This window comes from Notamacropus eugenii, chromosome 1 (genome assembly GCF_028372415.1).
Source record: "Notamacropus eugenii isolate mMacEug1 chromosome 1, mMacEug1.pri_v2, whole genome shotgun sequence".
Lineage (NCBI taxonomy): Eukaryota > Metazoa > Chordata > Mammalia > Diprotodontia > Macropodidae > Notamacropus > Notamacropus eugenii.
Window position 1 is genome coordinate 468,953,971 of NC_092872.1, and position 18,246 is coordinate 468,972,216.

The following is an 18,246-nucleotide window of genomic DNA, read 5'->3' on the forward strand; positions in this document are numbered from 1 at the left end:
AGCCTAATTGAAAGACTAAGTAGAAGCCCATGGTCCAAAATCACTTACAGGAAATTAAATAAATTTGTTCATTATGTTCCGTTTTTGAGATGCTTATATTTACTTTTTATGATTATCATCAACTCACATGGTGCCTAGTTAATTTCTTTAACATATAATTCTTATATTTTATATTATAAAATAAGTAAATTTTAACCTATTTTATGGATTAATCGAGTATAAAAATGAATAATTGATGGGGAGGGAGAAAAAAATTCCAAATCATATGTTTATAGTAAAAAGAGAAAGTCAAATAGATTTGATTTATTCTGTTGTTTTTTAAAATTCCTTTTTTTATCTTACTTCTTCCAGACTTAAAATTTAACTATGTGATTCTGGAATTTAAATGATTTTATTTTCATAAAATAGCATTTTCTTTAATGACAAGAGAGTTAACAATAAAGATATTAATAATAAATGACACTGTTGCTTATCAGTCTGCTTCTACTTAAACTGCTGACTTATACAGTAAATCTTGTTGAGACTACAGTGAGCAAAATATTTTTAGTCCAGAAATTATTTATGTGAGAGTAGTAATAAAGCAAAATGTCAGATCCCTTTTACAAAGCTGAAAGTTAGTATGTATTACTGGATAGTGTAATTAAATTCAGCTGTGCCCACCTTGGCTTACTTTGGTATGATAACATAATTTTTATAACAATTTCAGCTCCTATCTTCACTGTGAGTGGGCCACAGAACAACAACTTTTAAAAGATAAAAGAATACAGCAGAAAATCAAAAGATTCAAATTGAGACAAGCACAACGAGCACATTTTTTTGCAGATGTAAGTAATAAAAAACAAAAAAGGTGCCATAAACTTCCATTTGCTGAACTCTATGTTTACAATATTGTTTGCCAAGACTTTGATTAACTGTACATCTCAGCTTCTCAGCCTTCTTCTTTAAATGTAACTGCTGTATATTAAGTTTTTCTTAAAAATTCAATTTGAGGACATTTTTATGTCTTCATTTATGGAGAGTAATAGCCTTACTAACCTAAATTAAAGGGTACAAAAAATAATTTTTGATGCTTATAAGTAGATACAGATACACATCATATGCAAATTTACAGTACTTAAGAAACAATAAAGAAATCACTCTGTAGCCCCCTCATCCCACCCTGTGGTTATATCTCAAAGGGCTTTTGAACAAAAGAATTGTTTAATTTGGGGAAGTTATGATTGTTCAAGAAATTTGAAAATAAGACCTATCTTTTGGTAGACTGTAATAGGCAAATTATATCAGGATCCTGTTTACTGGAGGTAGGGTTGCCCACCAACCGTTTTTTTGACCAGTGTCTTATCTAGTCAAAAGAGAAGCACTTTTATTTTTTTTTTTAAAAAAAATTATTTTTTTATTTATTTTATTACATTTATATATATTTTATTATATTTATATATTTACTACATTTAAATGAGTAAACAGCATGGGCCTAACCTTTCTATAGCTAGTTCTCTCATTATTAAATAAAGGGTTAGTTCTATCATTTCCAAGGTCCACATGAAATTATTTTTAACCTAATTCAAATAAAATAGGTAGCAATTCTGCTAGTGAGTTTTTGAGTTTCTTCAGTCATTGAGTTTTTCCCACCCTTTGATAACTAAATTATTTTTGAATTTCAGATGGAAGAAGAACCTTTTAACCCTGACTATGTCGAAGTAGACAGAGTGTTAGAAGTTTCTTTCTGTGAAGATAAGGACACTGGTGAGGTAAGTATTAAGTGAAAGAAGTCAGTCAGAAACACATAGCTTTCCAAATGAAAATTATTAATTTTTTAAAATCATTTTCTAAAAATAAAATACTAATAGATTTTATTTTTATTTTGAAGTATTTTAGTATACTCAGAATATTTTAACTTTTCTTTGTTTTAATACCATCTTTTTTAAACTTGTAAAATTTTTAAATGATTTCCTTTTTACAGCCTGTAATTTACTACTTGGTAAAATGGTGCTCATTACCCTATGAAGATAGTACATGGGAACTGAAAGAGGATGTAGATCAAGCAAAAATAGAAGAATTTGAACAACTGCAAGCCTCAAGGCCTGACTCTAGGCATTTGGTAAGGACATCTCTGGGTTACAGATAAATTACCTTCAAAAAGTCATGATATCTTCCTGATTTTTGATATTAATTTAGTTCATAATGCTGGGTTGCTTTCTACTCTGTTTCCTTTTCTTATATTTTCTCATTTTCCTCTGTATTTGAAGACAATCCAGGAATGATTTTGTTACTTTTGTCAGTTTTCTCTGTCAGTGGTACTTAGACTTCAGCAATTATTATGTTTATATCTCATCCTATCTGCTCTCCTGCTTTTAATTTGTAATCTAGTAAGTCACCTGGAAATTAATGTGGAGCATATTTTTTGTCAGGTTATCTTTTTGATAACAATATTTTATAAGAAGTACTAGTTTATCATTATTATTAATATTGATAATCCTTCACTAAAACCCTATTCTGGGATGCCTTATCATGTAAATCCAGGAAAATGACCCTGGATTCTTAAAAGACAGTTGCTGCAGAGTATAAGTTCTGTCTGGCCCTACCATACTCAGAAGACTTGATTATCTCAGTGATGTGTGCTATATATCTTTCGTCTGAAGACTAGCCTACTTGACTTTGAGTAGTTCATCACCAGGTAGGTCAGAGGGTAAGAATTTTGAGACCACAACAGCTACTAAATGCTTCCTTCTGAATCACAGAGAGGTAGCCCTTGGCTTCAGTGAAGGAAGTTGACATATTGGCAGAAAAGGAAATGTTTGAAGTATTCTTGATTACAATGATTAACATTTATGTAACACATTAAGGTTTACAAATCACTTTCCTTATCACCTTGTAAAGTAGGTCAAAATATGTAGGTGCCATAGCAAAGTATTAATCAGTTCCAACTTGAAAGTAGGCCTACTATTCAAAGAGGTGAAGGTGGCAAATAGTAGAAGAAAATAGTGCTGAATTTTTATGAGCATTAACTATCAGTAGCAGCTACATTTGAGAAATTATGCCATCTACAAAAAAAATTTACACACTTGAAGGGGAAAAAAACCTCAAAATATCCAGGATTTAATATGTAACTAGTAGTAATCTGGAAATTTGCCACAGTCTGTTTAAATATTTATCTTATTATCATTATTAAATTAAATATTATTATTAAAAATAATTTTTTATCTTTATTTAAAGGGGAAATTATCTTTATATTAAATCTATATTTAAGAATAACTCAGATTGTCTAGCATATTTTGGGGAAAATTAGATTTTAGCATTAGAAGGCACCTTAACACCTGACAGTCAATTCACTTTACAGATGAGGAAACTGAGGACCAGAGATGAGAGGTGATTTACCCAAGGTTAAGCTGGCCTTTCATTCTGCATCCTCTGACTTCACGTCCAATATGCTTTTAACTATTCTCATTATAAAATGAGAAATCCCAAAAGAAACCTGAAATAAAATAGGTCACATAGCAGAATTGTGTCACATAATTACTTACATAATAGTAATGTAGATTTGTTTCAGTATTAGGAAAGATCAGCTATCAGTATGTTTATGCGTAGTGTTTCACCTGATCCAGAATGATAAGATGTGCTGATGTGTAAATGACAATGCCAGTTGGCATAGCGTAGGGTAATGGGTAATAAGAAAGTACTAGAATATGGACATGTAAAGCTTTTTACCTTATACCTTTCTTCTAATGTTCTTGGTATCATAATACCAGGGATCTCCACCATGTAAAGTAATAATTCTTGCTTATTGCAAAGCTGCCTCTTTCAGACTTTATTGGGTTCTTTTGGTTCTAGGATTTATTCAGAAATACCATTTCTGCACTGTTCTCATCCTTCTTAATTTTGTAACAGTGACTTTATACTCACAATTCTTAGTAGTATCCCCTAGTAAAATGTAACCTCTTTGTTTCACTTTTATATTTGTATGCATAGTATATAGCATTGTGATGGCATAAAGTAATTATTAATTGTTGTTGATTGATTTGTAAACTTTGACTACATTCTATGTTAAACATTTTTATTTACTGAGTAGAATTCCAGTTTTAATTTGTCCTCGTACATAGAAGGTTCTCCATTACCATGAGCATTTTTAGAACATTTTTAGTTGCACTTGTGTAGACACATCTCATTCTGGTTTGTGATTTAAACAGATTCATACAGCTTTTTTTTTTTTTTTTTTTTTGGTTCTAACTGATTATGGGAGAGGTTTTCCTTTACTGGTTTTATATCAGCTCATATTGAAATTTATTTTTTCTGATTGTTCGCATAGCCTTTTGAGATTTTGGTGTAATGCTACCTAGAAAGCAAATAATTATACTCAAACTTAAAGGTTTCTTTGTGTACTTCTTCTAGACCATTAAATATTAAATAACACCAATTTGTAGGGGAATCCCGTAATTAATAAACTTCTCCATTCAGAGAAATACTCAAATCACTACAGTTTATAACTTTAAATAAAATAGGCCTCTATCCATAACTAAATATTCTCTTGAGTCCCTGGCAATTTGATTTAATAACTTTTTGTGTCTAACATTCTAAATTGTTTAAAAATTTGGTATACTGATTTTCCTTTCTGCTTCTTAGCATTTCAAAGAACACTAGCAGATTAGTGAAAACATCATAACCCAATTTTTGAAACAATATATTCAGAGCACTTAGAGTTAGCAAAGGGACCTTAGTGATTATTTCATCTATTTCCTTTTGTACATAAGGAAACAGAGGCCCAAAGAGATTAGGGCCACACTTTGGCCCTAAGTGTGTGTTGCTCTTTAGTGACAGAGCATCATCTAGAATTTGGGTTTTCTGTTTCTTCTCACTGCCCCCTAAATACTCCTACTCCTATGTCCTATTGACTTCCATGTTCTTTTTCCCTAAATTGCTTTAGTTTGTGCATCCAATAATTCTACCACACACTTGTCTATGTGGAAGTGATATTGAGAGCCACTCCTGTGGATGAGTTTGACATTGGCAATATGCTGTTTTGCTGCTATCTTTAATAGCTTATTAAATATTTTGGAAATAGTTTTGTAATTTCATCATTGAGTTTCTTCAGATTTATGGGTGGAGTACCATCTGATCCCAGCAAAGACATCTAAAGTGATTTATATCCAGTTTATTAATGAAGTCTAAAATATCTGGCAGCCTTACCTGATCCCTCTATTTCAGGATTTAATTTTGGGATCAGACTCTTTAGTATTTTTCTTAGTAAAGAGAAAAGGTTGAGTGAACTTACTTCTGGAAATTCACCCAACTCCATCATAAGAGTTTAGAGCAGTTCCTAAGCTGATGGCCCAGAAAAGGTTGGACATCACCACTTGACCCTGATTTTGATATGGCAATTCTTGTATGTATTTAAAAAAGAGGGGAGGAAGTCCTCTATAAAGGAGATTATCATACTGTTATTTCTCCTTTCACTGACTCTTCTTTCTGTTGCCTCACAAATAGCATATAAATTTATTCCAGCCTGTTTGACCCACCACCCCCTATCCTGCAAATCTGCAACTGTACAGGGTTCAAATAGCTAAGAGAGAAGTATGTCAAACTGAGGTGTCCTAGGGAAAGTGTTTGTTCTTTAATTTTTTTATGTTACAAGTAGCACCCTGTTTGTTTCACCAAATAAAATATTGTCCGGTATATTTTTTGGCAAAGGTGGTTCAATAAACAAGCACACCCCTCTGATTTGATGCATAATTGCTTAGGTATCAAAATTACATAGTGTTGTAGTACTGTTTTTAATAATGAAGTAACATTTAAATATAAAATAGTTTAAAGCAGAAATCATTACATTGATTTTTCTTCTTTAACATAAATGTATGTAACTGTTGGTGACAAAGGAATTTCTTAAGAAAACCTCACTGAATGAGAGTGAAGCACTTTTCCACAAACATTTGATTTAGAATAGGCATTCATATTGGAAGGCCCTTATTAAAGAAAACATTAAAAGGGTGGTTATTCTTTAAGCAGGAGTTCATTCTGTTATTACCAGTCATTATTTTATAAAATTCATTTTCTTTAGTAAATCCTAATTTTACTGAACTGAATAGCTGTAATAAAATTGGTGGAAACTAGTCCTGTTTTCACAGCATTCATGGAAACTGTACTTCCATCCTTGAGTTGTCTTCATTCACTGATATTTTATCTAGATCAAATTAATTCTTTTGGCAGTATTAGTTTCAGAAATTATAAAGGAGCAGAATAACAATATTATATTATTTTTGTCATTTTGTAACAGAAGACAGTCTTAAAATGCTGTTGACCTTTGCTATTTTCTTTCTAGTTTTCAAGATATTTTTTGAGTTTTTAAGGACAGAAAGTCTTATTTCTCTACTTAAACTGTCATCCCTCGAGTCCATACCCTGTCCAGAGTAAAACAATAAAACATTTATCATAAATGCCAAAGGAAATGAATTAAATTTAAACATAATTTACTTTTAAACTATGTTGTTATTCAGCTAACATTCTTGAAAGAGATGTTTTATATCTTGAATATTGAAAATATTGTTTGTTAAATGTTTATAATAATTAAATGTATTGGAGATAGGCCTCTCTGATTTTAATGATCAGCTTTTTAAAACTCTGTTATAAAATATTGATAGAGAATTCTTTTAAACATATTTGTTTTTTCATTCTGTCTCAAAGGACCGTCCTCCTCCTAACACTTGGAAAAAAATAGAACAGTCCAGAGAATACAAAAATGGCAACCAGCTCAGGGAATATCAACTAGAAGGACTCAACTGGCTATTGTTTAATTGGTACAATAGGTATGTCCTCTGTTTTTAATATCAGTTCTTAAGTACTGTCAGTCTAGTGTATACATACACACACAGAGATACACAACATTCATAATATGTTGACATGTATATTAAGTAAAAAGTAAACACTATTGTTATATTGGTGGTAAAGTTATAATCTTTGATATTAATTAAAGATAGGCAGAGAAACATATTTTAGCTTGTATTTTAACATCAAATGTGGGAGGTTATTTTAGCCTTAATATATGCATATCAGTATGTAAATAAGTGAATATGTTGATTATGATTGGATAAATATATTAAAAATATCATTCCCTTCAAATAGTAAAGAGACTGCCTTTCTTCATAATATCATCTTAACTGATGTAAATTATCTTCTATCATGCTTGACAGTAATTAGAGCTGGTGAATCATCAGCATTTACACCTGAAAGGATCAGGGCTCTATTTATTGATATAAGAATTCAGGAAATTAAAAGTGACATTTAAAATTGGGTCGGAGACCAAGATGAAGTACAAAATATAGAAACATGATAAATAATACAGGATGTTTCATAAGTCTCAATGCTATTCTTATCTTTAATAGTTTATATAGTGAAAATTTTTGTTGTTACTGCTAACATTGATGTTCTTATTTGCTCTTGCTCTCCCCCATACTGTCATCCTTTTCAGTCATTTCACTATTAATTTTCTCTCTGCATCTCAGTGTGGGTGGCAGTAAGAGATGATACCAATGAACATTTTGAGTATCTTGGAAGATGTAAGACCCAAGTAGTTTACAGGTGTCCCAGAGACTTTGGGGACATATACAGCCATGCTTGACTACTACAAATAGTATAATAATATATTCCAAAAATTTCAAAAAGTTATCTTCCAAGTTGTACTCAAAATGTTTTGTAGCTATCATCTCTTTTTGCCACTCACCCACAAAGAGATGGAGAGAGCAAATAAATAGTTCCATGACTGAAAAGGAAGCCAGTAATGGGGACAGCAAGAGTAAATAAAGAGTAAACACTGCATCATTGTCAGTGTTAAACACTTTCATGTAATAATTATTAGAGATCACATTTTTATATATATGATTTTTCTCAGAGATAATTAGTAATGATAAATTTAATGCATAATTGACAGTGAGTAAAATGGGGTACAGATAATTTAAGTATCTCTTCAAAATTCAGTCAGTGATGATAACTCACCTTAGGTCTCCAGTGGTTCCTTACAACCAGAAAATGTCATTCTACTACTTTACGTTTCATGAACATTAATTTTTATTATACCCAAAAGATAACTCCAATAAAAAAATTGGCAAATATGTTTACGTTATTACTTTCGGTATAATCTCTTACGATTTTGAGAGGAGAATGCAATAGAACACAGTTCATTATTGTAAAGCTTCAGATATGCTATAAGGGCGGGATGGGGGCAGTTCATCATATCCCTTGAAACAACTTTCTATAAAGATAACATAACCTTTTTTATAACAGAAAGATTCCAGTGTATTTGTTCAGTTCAGTAAACATTTTTGAAATAATTTCTATGCGTAGACAAAATAAGAAAATGTAATGGGGACAGGTTGCTTAAAGCTAGGAGAATCAGGAAAAGCTTCACATTAATGCTGGAAGTTAATGGTAGTATCTTTGTGTTGGAATAACAACACACTTAATTTTATTCAGTTTTATGTTCCAGACTAATGAGATAGAGGACTTACTTTGAAGCCAGGAAAAACCTAGGTTCAGGTTCCATGTCTGATATGGGCTAAGCGATTTAGGGCAAGTCACTTAATCTCTCTAAAATTATAAATTGCATTAGTAAGGAGAATTTTCTCATCTGGGAGTTAATTAGTTCCTTATCAATGAAGTCATAGGTCCAGTCCTGTCCCTTACATTTCCAACATAGTACTAATATTAAAAGTCTTCAACATACACTCCACTGTTTCAACTTTGATTAGTTCTGAATGTTTTAATTTTCACTTTCATAATTTCAACATGTTGAGTCTTGGGAAAAATTTCTACATAAAGGGTGTTGTCTCTATAGTATCTTGTTGAAAACGTATCTCTGTGTTTCAGACGAAACTGCATTTTAGCTGATGAAATGGGTCTTGGCAAAACAATTCAATCGATTACATTCCTCTACGAAATACTTCTCACCGGTATACGGGGGCCGTTTCTGATCATTGCACCGCTTTCAACTATTACAAACTGGGAGAGAGAATTTCGCACATGGACTGATCTTAATGTTGTGGTATATCATGGGAGCCTGGTTAGCAGGCAGATGATACAGCAGTATGAGATGTACTTCAGGGACTCACAGGTATTTTATAATGGTACTTTTGCATCTTGCTTGAGAAAAAAAAACCAAAACTAAACTTTGAATAGACAGATTGGAAAGGGAGTATATACAATATCTGCTATTGACATATAATGCTAAAGATAAACTTTAATTACATGCCTAAATCTTATTTTACCATACATTATATTTTTTTATTCAGTTATATAATGAACACAAAAATCATGAAAGAACAAATTAACTAATTTATAGGCATTTTCATTTGGTATCTTATTTAAATGAGAACTGTTCTGATTTCCAGCATCACAGACTTATGTAGAAAATTAAGCGATACTCATTAAATTATTTTAAAGTATTCTAGCTAGCTGAATTTTAAAATATTTTTCCTAAGTGAAAATTGAATTTGGAGTTCATTTAGCTGGTGATAACTGGAGACAATTTCTCTGCAATTAATAGGGTTAATTTCTCAGTTCCGGGGTTACACATTTGAAATCTTAGCCAGGTAAGACTCACTCTATTCTGATGAAGTGTTGCCACCAAAACCCTTTTCTCTTTAAAATTAGATTTTTGACAAGAAAGCAAAATTAAGTGCACTATTATTGAGTAGTGTTTGAGTGGTTTACTCTTGTCTCGTGGAGCCACATTTCCTGTTTTATTTTGGCCATTCAGTCTGGATATTTATTGTCTTTCCCCACCCCAAACACACAGGACATAAAAATGTGAACAAGCAACATAAGAAAAAATTTCTTGGAAGTAGATATAAGCCAGAAAACATGAAAAGGGAGATTTTAATCTTAGGGGAAAGACATTTACTTTTATGGTGAAAGTAATTAGTTAAAATAAAGAAAAAAACCCTCTACTTCATTAATATCCTCGCATAATACTTTATCCTTTCATTGAACCTTCAGTACTATGAGTCTTCAAAATTATGAAAGTACTTAAAGAGTTGCTATTACATTTGTATAATTATGGTGCTAACTGGTGATTTTGGGTTGTTATTAGTGTGTTATTTTGCCTTTCATTTACATCTTATTATCTACCTCTTACAGATATAAATCAGCAAAAGTGACTGGTTCTGTTCCTATAGCCACAGCTATTTTTATGAACTTTAAGGCTACATGCAAATTTTGATTAATGTTCTGGAATTCTTTGAGTATTTCTGAACACATTACTGAAAACTGATTTTAACGACTTTAGCCCTTTCTTCACCCTCTATGCAGATCAGGACATCTTACTATTTATAGCTGTATATGTTTCTTCTTCTAAATACTAGGAGTATAGATCTAGAGCGCGCTAGGACTTCCTCTTACTTTACAGATGAGGAGACTGTGTCGCCTAGAGGTTAAATGACTTGCATAAGGTTAAAAAGGTAGTAAGAATGAAAGATGGAAATCAGAAAATTTCAGAGCTGAAGTAAATCTTAGAGGTGATATAATGCAACCCTCTGATTATTATTGTTATTGTTATCATCATTATTATTCTGTGGAGGCAATCAGGGTTAAGTGACTTGCCCAGGGTCACACAGCTACTACAACTCTCTGAATTTAAAAAGTTCTGGGAATCTTAAGGAGTTTGATCTCAAGGTTATAATTCATTTTTATATTTGCGTTATTTAATATGAATTGTAATATGGCACCAAAGCATCTTCACATTTCTGCTATGTATAACAAACATGTTTGTTCACTAAATAACCAAAATAAATCATAATCCCTTATGATATCTTAAAAATTATACTACCTAAATTATTTTACCTTAAAATATTCCATATTAGAATTGACTGAAGAAGTTGCATATACTGAGACATGATTTGAGGCAGCCTGGAGTCAGGAAGACCTGAGTTTAAATCTAGCCTCACATATTTGCTACCTGTGTGACCGAGGGCACGTCATTTAACTTCTGCTTGCCTCAGCTTCTTCACCGGTAAAATGAAAATAATAATATCACCTATCTCCCAGGGTTGTTGTGAGGATCAAATTGTAAAGCACTAAGCACAGTCCTCTTACATAGTATGGGCTATGTATGTTCACTATTAGCATTATTATTATGAATTTTAAATTTGGGGAAAACAAATGCTTTCAGAGCTTCCTCTTTGAAAAGGTATGTCACTGTAAATTGTTTATCCAGGATCTGTTAATGGTGAATACCAGCCAAGTTTTTTTTTGAAAGTTTATAGAACTGTATTGAGATCAGCCTAGTAGCAAAATCACAAATTCGTCAAATCAACGTTGAGAAAATAATTGATATGATTAGTTATTTAGGAATCTTATCTCAGCTTTCTACTACTGCTTACATTAATAACAACAGTGACTTAAAATAACACCCCATCCTAAAGTTTATCAACAACAGCAGAGGGCTTTCCTCACAACAGTCCTGTTGGGAACAGGAGGTAGTGCAAGTGTTGTTATTGTCATTTGATAAAGGAAGAATTGGAGGTTCTGAGAATACGTGTTGTACTATATCATAGATTTAGAAATGGAAGGATCATTTATACCATGTCATAATATAAATTGTATGAGGAAACTGAGACTCGGAGAGCTTAAGTGATTTGTCCGTGGTCGCAAATGTATTAATTGATAGAGATTCCATTTTAACTCTGGATTTCTGACTCTGAATTCACTACTTTCTTTTTCCATAAAATTTGGTGTAGGATTCAAAGCCAGGTCTTCTAGTTCCAGTTCTGTAAAACAAATACCAGAAGATATTAATAGAATTGTGATTTTTTTAGAGACTTTAATAGAATATGGTACCTAATATACAGTTGGCTCATATCTAGTATACAGTATTGCCCTGTGGATGGCTGTCTAATGTTGAGATAAATCAGAACACATGATTCCCTCATTCTCTCTTCTAAGATGTTCCTGGTTTAATTCCCAAGGTCAGTCACTACAAGGAAAATTATGAAATCAGAGATGTAGTCACACTGTAAATGATTGGTTTTTGATAATTTAGTTTACAGTGGACTGTTAGCTTTAGGCTTTTTGATCAACTGCAATATATCTGTAAATAATAAACGCATTTTAAAAAAAATCTTATTGGCCAAATTTTGTTGTTGTTTAAATGAAATATATAATTGTCTTTAAAAATTATGTGTGCATGCATATATACATATATGTGTATATATTCCTAGAAAGAATTCTTTGAATACTGTAATGAATTAACATAACGTCCACAAATTTATTTGTAAATATATACCATAATAATCTTGAAAAGTGCATAGCCATATAATATTTAATAAATTTACTACACATTTTCAAGGTTTTTATGATACAAATAATTTTCTTAGATTTTAATCTATGGAAAAAATCATGTGATATATAAGTTTAATATAATTTTATGTTAGTGACAATGAAATGAAACCTGAGATGTGGCCTCTAAGGTGTTTTGTCAATTTGTTAAATTTGTTAATAAACTTCCAGGGGCGTATTATTAGAGGAGCATACAGGTTCCAGGCCATAATCACCACTTTTGAAATGATTCTGGGAGGCTGTGGAGAGCTCAATGCAATTGAATGGCGATGTGTGATTATTGATGAAGCACATAGGTTAAAGAATAAAAATTGCAAACTCCTAGAAGGTCTGAAACTCATGAATCTGGTAAGTAAACTCATTTTTAACATTAATTCAGTGTGTTACCCATTTATATACTGAAATTGTTTAGTCAAATGGAAATGGCCAAAGTTGAACCTTGTTTCTCAAAATGTTGAGACTATATTTATTTTACTATTATCTGTGATCTTAAGCTTTCTTGGTTTTGATTTTGAATTCAGATATTTGTGTTTTTCATATATTTTGAAGCCCTTAAATACTGGGAGTATCTTAGAGGGGTTCTGTTTTTGTAGGGCCTTATTTTTTTTTCTTTTTAATTAATATAATTTCCATTGAAAAGACTTCCTAGAATTGAAAAGCAAATGAGTGATTATATTTTTAATCGTTTGTTTTGTATCACCAGCATTTCCCATAATGCCCAAACACACTTCACCCCCATAATCCAGGAGCCATCTTCTATAACAATGGATAAAAAAAAGGGAAAAAGGAGTTCAGAAAAGTTAACCAACCAAGTTTAACATCACATAAAATATACACCCATAGTCCTACTCCTGTATGAAGAAGAGCACCTATAAATATTTTCTTGTGTATGAAACCTTTATTTCTATTTTATACCTCTCAAGAACATATGCCTAGCACTAGTATCTCTGGGTCAAAGTATATGGTACTTATAGGTGCTTTATTGTTGGTGTTCATTTGTTTTAGTCATGTCCCTCATTTGGGATTTGGGATTTTCTTGGCAAAGATATTAGAGCTTCTTCAACTCATTTTGCAGATGAGGAAACTAAGGCAAATGGGGTTAAGTGACTTGCTCAGGGTCACATACATGCTACGTGTCTGAGGCCACTTTTGAATTTCAGGTCTGGCACTATCCATTGCATCACCTAGCTGCCCCATTTACTTTAATAGCATAATTCTAATTTTGCTTTCCAGAATGGATAGACCAGTTTGAATGTCCTCCAACAGTGTGCTAGTGTTCCTCTTCCTGTAGCCCCTCCAATATTTACTCTTCTCATCTTTTGTCATGTCAACCAATTTGCTAGATGAGGGATGAAAACCTCAAAGTTGTCTGACATTTTTCTCTAATTTTTTCGTGATTTGAAGCAGTCTTTCATATAGTAAAGGTTTATAATTCTTCCTTTTAGAACTGTTTATTCATATCCTTTGACTACTTATTTGGGAAATGGCTATATGTTTGCATTAACTGGTCTCAGATCTGAGGTGTTCTGTAGTCATAAATCTATGGAATGGAATGAAATAAAAATAAAGTAGAATGATGTAGTATTTGTTAAGCCCTCACTCTGTGCAAAACACTGCACTAAGCAAAGAAAATTTAAAAAGTTTCTCCTCTTGAGGAGCTCACATTCAAATTCAAGGAGATAGCACGTCAAGGAGGGATCATGTTCATGTTTGCTTCAAATCAGGTGGAAAGGCCAGATAGTAGTCAGGCAGGGAAAGTAACAGAACATATAGCAAGGCCCAAAGGATGTTAAGGAGTAATGGTAGCGTAGGTGGTCCTGTTCAAAAGAGGATGGTATCCAAGGGTTAGAGTGTAATGAGGCCTTGGATAGGGATATGCAATTAGCAGCCAGCTGATAGTAGGCATCCTGTGCTTGCTGGGAACTAGATAATAAGACATTGTTTTGATTGGAGAAAGGAAATATTTGGGTTCCCTCTGGGAACTGGTACTGGTCTCTCTACAGATATCCAGTTGTTAGTGGCATCATATTTCATGAAAAAAAATTTTTTTAATTCCCACTTCAACACTTCTTTTCTTATCCTAGTTGTGTTAATTTTTTCAACTAGACAATTTTTAATCACTCAGTATGTATATTGCTATGCAAAGGTAGGGTTCTTAACCTAGGGTCTATGAACTTTAAAAAAAAATTGTTAACTAAGTAAAATTAGTTTAGGGTGCATGGCACTAAAAGGTTTAAGATTCCCTGCTCTAAGGTATAAAATCATGGAAGAAACTTGCTAACATTCATAGCTTTCTTCATGTGTGGTGTTGTGGATAGATTCTATATTTTAGCATGATGGTAATCAATAATAGTAAATTTTCTTTTTGAACTGTCTTATTTTTAGTATTTGTTAAATTAAAAACTCTGAATTGTGAGTCCTAAAAAAAGATGTGATTCATAAAAGTTGGGGGAATTTATTTTCCTAGTTAGAAAAATAGTAGTTGAAAAATAAAAGTGATTTTAACTGAATTGTAGTAATTGATTGATTTCTTCCCTCCCCAATCTGCCCTTCACATTTCTGTCAAAATTGATTTTCCAAAAGCTCAAATTCGACCATGTCGTTCCCCTATTCTGTAAACTCTAGTGGCTTATTAGTACTTTAGGGATTAAGTACAAACTCTTCTGTTTGGCAATTATAACCCTTTACAGTCTGACCCCAATCCTAGCTAGAGTGTGTACTTCTTGAAGTCAAGGACCATATTAACATTTGTTTTTTGTTATCTGTAGTTCCTAACAGAATGCTATACACATGGGTTGGCATGTAATATGTACTTATTGACTAATTTATTCTAATCAGTTCTTAACACTTGTATTTTAGATTATATAAATTAAAAACTAGAATCCTACCCTTTTTTGCAACAGGATTAATTTCATTCAAATACAAAAATGAATAGGTAGAGTTGTATACTTACGTTAGCTTAGAGTCTAGCCTTTGCTTCCCCTTTTCAACTGCCTGTACCTCTAGCCTCCTGAAATTCTACCCCTTCTTTATGTAGGTTCATATGCCACTTTTTGTATGAAAATGCAGAAAATACCTTTCCCTTTTCAAACTTAACGTAGCACTTTATACCTTTACTGCACTTATTAAGACCTGTTTTGTATTACAATGATTTCTGTATATTGTATTCACCTACTGGCTTATAAGCTCCATGGGCACATAGTAGATGCTTGGTAAATATTTGTTCATTTTAACTGTGTGAAGTTATGGAAGAAATGGTCATTGCTCCAGCTCTTAAAAGAAATTGTCTTCCAGTTGAAAAGCTGATGACACATGTGAAATGAGTTTTATTACCTAAGCACCACATCAATAGGTGGAAATTAAAATAGTGTTAAAGAAGCATTCAAGAAATGCACAATAAAAGTATTATTTGGGTAAAGTTAATTAGGGAGAACTTACTAGAGATGAATTTTCAACTAAATTTTGAAGATGATGGGTACAATATATTTCTTAGGTATGCAACTGTGTTTTTGAAAAGGTAAGAGCAAGTCTTCAGTTGACTGAGGTACTTAGAAAAATTGATATATGAACCATTCTTATTTGATGTAGGAACACAAGGTGCTTTTGACTGGTACACCCCTTCAGAATACAGTTGAAGAACTATTCAGTCTTCTTCATTTCCTTGAACCCTTACGATTTCCCTCCGAATCTACTTTCATGCAAGAATTTGGAGATCTCAAGACAGAAGAACAGGTAATTTCTAAATAAAGGACATCAAATTTCTTATCTTTGTTGTTATTTTTACATAAATATCCGTTACAACTATTTAACATTTTCTGCAGGTGCAAAAGCTTCAAGCCATTTTAAAACCAATGATGTTGAGAAGATTAAAAGAAGATGTAGAAAAAAAGTTGGCCCCTAAGGAGGAAACCATAATTGAAGTAGAACTTACTAACATTCAGAAGAAATATTACCGGGCTATCTTGGAAAAGAATTTTGCATTTTTATCCAAAGGAGCAGGACAAGCCAATGTACCTAATTTAGTTAACACCATGATGGAACTCAGAAAATGCTGTAACCACCCTTATCTTATCAAAGGTATCTTCCTTAGAATTGCAGAGTAATACTTTGTCAAGTCTTTTACTGTATGCTTAACTTTTCTGCCCTAGGTATTCAAATTTCATATCATATTTGTGTGTTCAGTAGATAGATTAAGAGCCCAGGCTGTGATACTTTTCCTTGGCTATCTAGATAACCATCAGTACAGATAATGAATATGTATACAGTCAGGAGTTGATGTACTTGTATGTTTATTATGTGTGCTTATATTTATTTTACAGGTGCTGAGGAGAAAATACTTGGGGAATTTAAAGAAACACATAACCCAGCTGCTCCTGACTTTCATCTTCAAGCAATGATCCAGTCTGCTGGCAAATTGGTCCTCATTGATAAACTTCTTCCAAAAATGAAAGCAGGTGGGCATAAAGTGCTCATCTTCTCCCAGATGGTGCGCTGCCTTGACATTTTGGAGGACTATCTTATACATAAGAGGTAAGACAAGTTGCAGTCCACAGAAAAAAACTTATGCATAATGTTTGTGGTATTTGATTTTATATGTTGTTTGTGCCATTGTAATATCACATAGATTTGCTCTTTGCCTAGGATAAGAAATAATTTCTTTGAAGTGATCAATCAACAAGAATTTATTGTATGTACTCTGTGCTAGGCAAGGCTCTGCATGTGGTGCTGGGGATACAAAAACAAAAAACAAATTAAACTCCTTGTTTTCAAAGAGCTATCAGGAGAGCCACATGTCCTCATTTAAGTGTATGCAGAATAAATATAAGATAAATGCACAGTAGTTGAGGGAGAATACTAGCAGTTGATGAGAACTGAGAAGTCCTTAGAAAGGAGTGTTTGACTTGCATCTGTGAGAAATAGTCATTATTCTGTGGGACAGAAGTGACAATAGAGTTCTTTCCATCAGTGGGAGATGACCATTACAAAGACACGAAGATAGAAAATGTAGTGCTATCTGGAGTAGACACAAGTCCAGTTGGATTAGACCATAAAGTATGGAAAAGAGTCCATATATAATAAAAATAGAAAGAATGGTTTTGGCCAAGTTGTGAAGTCCTGTAAGAGCCAAACTGGGGGAGTTTATATTTTATCCTAGAGGCAGTGCTCCAGGAGTTGATTCGGTAGGGGATGGCATGGTCAGATCTATGCTTAATTAAGGAAAATCACTTTGGCAATTATTTGGAGGATGGAAAGGAACTAGGAAAGACATCAGGCAGAGAAACCAATTAGAAGACCATAGCTTTAGTGCAAGCAAGTAATGATGAAGGCCTGAACTCAGGTGGTAGCTTTGTGGAAGTCATAATTGCTGTGAGAGATATTGTAGAGGGAAAAATAGCAAGATTTGGCAACTGATTGGATATCGTTGGATATTGGGCTGAGGGAGATGGAGAAGTCAAGGATAATAAGTTATAAACCTGGGAGAATGGATGCACATGATTCTGTGGAAGCAAACTACACATACACCCTCTCCCTCTTTTAGAAATATTAAAGCAGTATCCTAGTCTGAATCCTACAATGCTGTGCACTGACACACACACATACACACATACACCTTACAAAGACCTAATCACATTCACCTAGAACTCTGTTCTCTCTTTGGGTAGAATTTTAGAGGTGACTGGACAAGATTTTGGGGCCATGAAGATCAGTACTTATCAGGCCTTTGTTAACTCCACCCTTTCCAAACTCACACCATCATTGGCTGGTTAGGTTCCCAGACTGCTTCTAAGGAGAACTTCTAGATATAACAGTTTGGGTACTTATTCTCCTAAGCATTAGATCATGAGCCCCCTAAATACTAGATCATGCCCCACTAGTGTGCTTCCCCTTAATCAACTAGTACGCTCAGTTCTTTATCAAAGACATTTACTC

General features: G+C 32.9%; 1 protein-coding gene across 19 annotated transcripts in view; it reads left to right on the top strand.

Annotated features, from left to right (window-relative positions):
• Nucleotides 1-18,246, top strand: part of CHD9 (chromodomain helicase DNA binding protein 9) — a 223,213-nt gene that overhangs the window by 143,131 nt on the left and 61,836 nt on the right. For all 19 annotated transcript variants that reach the window (XM_072632204.1, XM_072632210.1, XM_072632202.1 and 16 more), the window contains 9 exons: nucleotides 707-824; nucleotides 1,662-1,748; nucleotides 1,961-2,098; nucleotides 6,673-6,794; nucleotides 8,851-9,094; nucleotides 12,487-12,663; nucleotides 15,904-16,047; nucleotides 16,137-16,392; nucleotides 16,635-16,845. In XM_072632204.1, the coding sequence (XP_072488305.1) occupies nucleotides 707-824; nucleotides 1,662-1,748; nucleotides 1,961-2,098; nucleotides 6,673-6,794; nucleotides 8,851-9,094; nucleotides 12,487-12,663; nucleotides 15,904-16,047; nucleotides 16,137-16,392; nucleotides 16,635-16,845 (1,497 nt within the window). The remainder of the gene's footprint in view (nucleotides 1-706; nucleotides 825-1,661; nucleotides 1,749-1,960; nucleotides 2,099-6,672; nucleotides 6,795-8,850; nucleotides 9,095-12,486; nucleotides 12,664-15,903; nucleotides 16,048-16,136; nucleotides 16,393-16,634; nucleotides 16,846-18,246) is intronic.